The 6,219-nt window shown below is 38.2% G+C and overlaps 1 protein-coding gene across 1 annotated transcript in view; it reads left to right on the forward strand.

Annotated features, from left to right (window-relative positions):
* The first annotated feature begins 797 nt into the window (after window positions 1–797).
* Window positions 798–6,219, forward strand: part of LOC106461262 (dynein heavy chain 5, axonemal-like) — a 55,414-nt gene continuing 49,992 nt past the window's right edge. Inside the window, exons 1-2 of the mRNA XM_013921073.2 lie at window positions 798–934; window positions 1,565–1,772. Of these exons, the coding sequence (XP_013776527.1) occupies window positions 798–934; window positions 1,565–1,772 (345 nt within the window). The remainder of the gene's footprint in view (window positions 935–1,564; window positions 1,773–6,219) is intronic.

A 6,219-nucleotide genomic window follows, 5' to 3' on the forward strand; every position in this document is an offset into this window, starting at 1 on the left:
GGAGGTGTTTATTATCCACCAATACAATATAGAAAATATGTTGAAAAATATCTTAACAGCAAAGAGGTTGAAGGAAATCTCAAAATCATAGATTGACCTGCATAATGTCCTGGTATGAATATTCTTGAAGCTATATAGGCTTATGTGAAACCTAACCAACTCAGAAGGTAGCCAAACAAGTTAGCTAACTGTAGGAAGTAATATAGGACATCAGGAACAATATTTCACAGTTTTACATTGATAAACTATATGGCAACGTGAAAAAAAAGTGTAATGCTTTGTGTAAAACAAAAAGCTCATGTATAGAACATTAGTGCCATTACTAGTTGTTTGTGACTCCAGTATGTGTATTGCTTTTGCATTTTCGTAATTATTTTCATTACTGTATATGTTAAATAGAATTCAATATTTAATTATTTTAATGTTTTAAACATTGAAGTACACTTGGATTCTACTGTGATGCAAAAAATCTAGTGTTAAGGCATTGCACTAAAAACTTTGAACTAGAGGTAAATCATAACTTACAGAGGTTGAGCACATTATATGAGAATGATTTTAAATAAGCAAATCAGCAAGTCATATGACTTCGATATAAAAATTGTTGTGGAATAGCATGTATCAAAACTAAATTTTGATATTGTTTTGTATTTAGTAGATAGTGTGGTACACTGAAAATATCTTTTGCGAAAGGTATAAAACAATCCTTTTCGATGGAAAATATTCATACACTCAGATCATAGAAATGTGTTCATATTGAAGATTTATAATTTACAAGACTTGGATATCTTTTATACGTAATGGCATGGAAAACAAAGGAATTTTATAAACTTGGAGCACTAGAACCATCCAGAAAGAGACCTGCAACAATTCATATTCCAGCCTTAGTAAGCAAAGTGTGGCATCTTGTAATGGGTGAAAATTCACAAGAACAGAGGTCAGTGTCAAAAAATGTCTATGTGGGCAACTTTATGCAACATAATCAAGAAGAATGTCTGTCTGAAAAAGTTGTGCAAGTCACGTTTGCACAAATTACTTGTTAAACATATTTGTTCAGTGTTAACATACCTCAAACAACTGGAGAATGAAATAAGTATTCATATTATTCCATACAAAGATTTACCACTCGGTTCATTAGATGCCATGCCAGTGAATTTCCTTGTAAAAATTAGCACTGGGAAACCATTGTCCTGTTACGCTAGATAAATTGTGGAAAGCCAGCAGGGAGGATTGGTGTACTTAGGCCATGACAGCCTTATAATGGAACTTTTTGAAATGAAAACTGTGCTGCAGGGCTATTATCAAAATGTACAGTCATCAGGTAGAGCATGACAAGATGTAGCAACATCGACTGTAACAATGTGGTGAGGCTCCAAACTCATTTTAATGTAATGTGTGAGTCAACCTTTGTATAAGTTTAAATCATTTCTGTATCAATTTATAGTAATTATTTTGTTTATGTTCTTTATTATTTATCTTAAAGTTTGAATATTAAAATTTTAAAGACATTGTAAGCATTCGGAGCATTCAGTTTTTGGTGTAATTATTATTTAGTAATTTCGTACAGACTTAATGTTTTTGACATATTTTGTACTTGTTTCAACCTGAGAAACCTGCTTGTAATGTATGTAGGAGAGTGGGAGCACTGGAAAAGCAAAGTCGAAGATTATGTCTATCCTGACTCATACACTCCAGAATACAGTTCCATACTTGTACCAAATATTGATAACATCTGTACTGACTTTCTCCTTCAGACTGTGGCAAGACAGGGCAAGGTATATGTGTTATCTTTTAATTGAAACTAAACTAAGTATAGTAATTCTGAATTTAAGAAGTTAATAATTCAGATTATAATGCATATTTTATTTAAAAAATATGATAACATTGTATTATATTTGCTACTGATTTTAGATATGTGGTTGTGGTTATTATTTCAAAATCTATTTCAAGTCTATTTTTATATGATTTGTATTTTAAAAGGAACTTTTCACAGAATATGTTGCTGCATGTTTTGTCAAAACCATGTATGCATCTTCAAATTGTAAATGGTACATTTGTCACATTATCAAAACTTTGTAGTTCACATGACCTAATTTTTGTAGTCTCTAAACTGTGTGCATGGCTTCTTTTTCATACAGTACTTCCCATTTTATAATGCATGCCACAAACCTTCCATAATTCCCTATTGGAATCAAAGGTTGATTGGTTGATGAAAGAGGAGAAGTCATTTCTCACCCCCACACCATACCTAGTTCATCTTGTTCAAATTCCTACTCAGTCAGGCCCAACCTTCTACCTTTGGTTGAGGGCTATGGAGCTTCTTATTTGCAGCCTTCCCTGTTCTCCTTCCACTGCATGAGAGGTGGTTCTCTCTCTTTTGGGGAAGTGGGTTTTTTTGGAAGCCATCATCCCTCTTGGTCATGCCCACATGCATCCCCTTTTGTGGGTTTTGTTGGATCAGTGGAGCCTCATTCAGGACCCCTTGGATGCCCTCTCTCTTTCTTCCTCATTCCTTACAGAATGACTTTGTGTGGTGGTTGGTTTAAGACAACACCACTGTGTGTGTTCCTCTTCATCCTCCTTGTCCAGAATATCACCTCTTTCTGGATGCCTCTCTTTCCGGTTGGAGTGCCTACCTGAATGCTTGGGTGGTCTTGGGGCAAGGGCCTCTATCAGAGTCTTCTCACCATATCAATCTCTTGGAGCTCATTGCTGTTCATTGGGCTTTGGTTCCCTTCCTTCTGGCCATTGAGGGCCTGTTGGTGATGGTACATTCTGACTACTTGACTGTGGTCTCATCCATCTCCAGGCAAAGGGGCACTCAGTCGAGAAGCCTCTGTTTTCAGACTCTGGACCTCCTGTATTGGGCCCAAGGCCATCCTATTCATATGATGACTTGTCATATTTAGGGTGCCCTGAATATAGTCACAGATCATTTATCTCGTCCCAACAGAATTCTTTAAACAGAATGGTCACTGGACCCACTGGTGTTTTGGTAGCTCTGTTCCCAGTGGGATGTTCCATATCTTGATGCCTTAGGCACTTATTTCCATTCCCAGCTCCCTTAGTTTTGGTCTCCTGTTCCACATCCATTGGCTGGAATGGTATATGCTCTCAGTCAGGCTTGGACGGGCCTCTACCTGTATGCCTATACTCCCATTCATCTGCTTCCACATTTCCTTTCCATCATCATGACCTCTCCATGTCGTGTTATTTTCAGCCTCGTCTTCCATTCACCTGCTCTTTCTCTTTTGTTTTGCTTACTCTGCCTCATATGTCCCCCTTGCCCTGCCTCTCTCTCCCTGATTGCATCCTTAATATCATCCTCCACGCCCTTACCCTTCCTCCATTCGAGCCTTTGTCAACCTGTTCCTTCTATCACCTCTTCTTACAGACCCTTTTCCTCCTCATGTTGGCAGGTGAATGTCGGTGATTGGATGTGTTTGCTATTGATGTACACTCACTTTATTTCACTGTTCCTATGTGGTCCTTTACCCCAATAATTATTTCTTGCCCAACAATTCAGCCACTTGGGAGAGTAAGTGTGTCTTAACACCCATCTCCTTTCCTTTTGTATCACACTTTTATCACCATTTCGACTTTTCTCATCTCCTCTGTTTGGTTAGGGCTCTCTGCTGTTATGTGGTATGCACTGCTGTTTGTTTATTCCTTGGAATCCCTTCCATTCCTGTGACATTTCTCCTATTCTCCTTATGGGTTGGATTTGCTAGCTTCTTTGCCTGGCTTATTCTTCTCTTTCACTGGATATTTTCATCTTCTCCATTTCCCAGGCTGCTCATTTTCATCATCTGTTGGAGGACATCATTTGTGTCAGTATGTGGATTACTCCTCATACCTTCACTTATCATTATCTTCACTTCCTGGCCATTTCCCATTCTATAGATTTTTGTCATCCTACTGTCAACATTTTGTGCTCCGCGACTTCTCTATGAATGTGTAAGCTCCTTTTTTTTTCTCTACTTCTTTGTAGGAGCCCTTTTTTGCATCTGAGGATCCTGATTTGTGGCAAGTTTTGCCTGAACAGGTATACTTATTTATAAATCCACACTGTAAGAACTGCATGTCACATATGCCCACTGTTGAGATGGATTGTTCCACAAGTATGCTTGTAGGTATTAATCACAGTATTTTGCTTTATAAAGATGTTCACCCTGGTCCGTACACTCATTGACTAACATGAGTAAAGTAGATGTAGGTCACTGGATCAGTCTTCTTTTCAAAATAAGGTGCCATGGTCACACATTGCATTGCTTCTGGTGAAGTATTCCTCCAGACTCTCCAAGTCACTGTTTCTCCCTTCTTTTGGTGGAGTATGGGAGTACTTGCCACTTACCGGTTTGTAGGTGCTGGGGTGGTGGACCATAGAGGCTTCCTCCTGAGTGTACTTAGAGTAGTGTTCTGCCAGTGTAGATGGAGTTGATGCTTATCCTACCATTGACCTTATGTACAATTTTGAATGCCATCAGATGATGGATAATGCATTCTGCCAACATGCAGTTCGCCCATCCAGCTGAGGCACCCTCCTTCCTATTATCCCCTGGATGTCGGTTCCTGGCAGATTTCGTAATGGTTATGTTGGATGTGTGCACATGATGATGCAGATCCCTGTTATGGAGGTTCATCATCCCTACCAGTTCCTGTATCCAAGATGAAAGGTAAAGGACCCTCTTCCTACTGTGGGTCAGATATCCCTATCATGATTTCATGGTATTGATTGAGGTCAATCTCCCATTTATGGTCCAATGTGCCCCAACCACTCTACACCTGAGCTCTCTTAATTTCACACATGTATGTGGCTGGTTACTCTCCTCCTACCATGGACTGGATTATACATTCCCAATGCCGCTTTCTGACGGACTGGAGATGCACCTCCACTTTGCTGTCCACCTTCCTACCATCCCTCATCCCTTATTGCAACACATTTTCATGTGGGCATGAAAGTGGTATGGTCTCCCATGTGGGTGTTGCCTTCTGTTTATTCACACACCCCATGGTCTTCCTTTGGGCACTTTCTAAAGGGGTATCATCTTCTCACTAGACCCTTTGCCAACTCAATGTGGGATTCTAGATATTTGTGAAGGAGGTAAGATATCGTATTGGAAGTTAGTATTTTCCTACACTGAAAATGTATTTTGGATAGATACTTACCTCCTCTCACATTTGCCACCCGACCCCCCCCCCCACTTCCTATTGGGGGAAGGGTTTCTGTATGATTATTTGCATGATAGCATGCAGATGTCTCATGTGAATACATGTGAGAGTAGGTGGGAGTACCAAGGCTATTGGCGAGTGAATATTTGCACACATATAGAGGATAGTATAAGTCGAGAAAAGCTACTTGTGAGTGAAGGTAAGTATCTATTGGAAATACTCTTTTAGTGTAGGGAAATGTTAACACTTCAATTACGCTATGTTTGTCATATCCATTGCTGATGATATGTTTTGCTCAATCCAGAACTCTTCTGGCCAGCTGGGATACAGCAAACACTGTAATGTAGCACTAATGTCAAAATAGATTTTAATCATTAAAGTTAGTTTCAGAAAATTAGTTTCCATTTTTTATCTATTACTCTGTTATGAAATAGAAAGCTGTTGCATAAAACTTAGTAGTAATACTACTGAGTTATAAGATTCAACCTGTGTGTCAGTTTCAATCTATACATTTGTAAGGCACTTAAAATTCAACAGTCTTGTTATAGACATGGAAAATCATTCTGTTTTGTTTTCATGTCTTATTAAGATTTTAATATTGCATAAATAATTGGGTTCTTTATGAATTTTATTAGATAATTTCTAGAATATTTTAGTCATCAGACAATTCTCACTCAAGAAGAGGTGAACTAATCATCTTAGAAATGACTAAATCCTTGGTAGGCTTTATGGCCATTTTATTTCTTTGGTGTTCTAAGGTTCAATATGGACCAAACACACAGATATGTGACTTTGCAACAAGAGAGGTGTGTGAATCCAGTATTTGAAAATTCCTGTTGAACAAGCTGATTGAACTAATGGAAAGCACTATTGCTTTGTTGGAAGAATTCATGAAACAAGCTGTTTGAAATTAAATATATGAATAAACTGTTCTTAAATGAAAGCAAGTAAAAATTAATTGCAGTTAATAAAGGAAAATGAAAACAAGCTTGATACTGGAATGAACTGAAAACCTTAGTCTGACTAATAATGGCTGGAGACGGCTTAAAT

The sequence above is a fragment of the Limulus polyphemus genome, unplaced genomic scaffold (assembly GCF_000517525.1).
Source record: "Limulus polyphemus unplaced genomic scaffold, Limulus_polyphemus-2.1.2 Scaffold923, whole genome shotgun sequence".
Taxonomy (NCBI): Eukaryota; Metazoa; Arthropoda; class Merostomata; order Xiphosura; family Limulidae; genus Limulus; species Limulus polyphemus.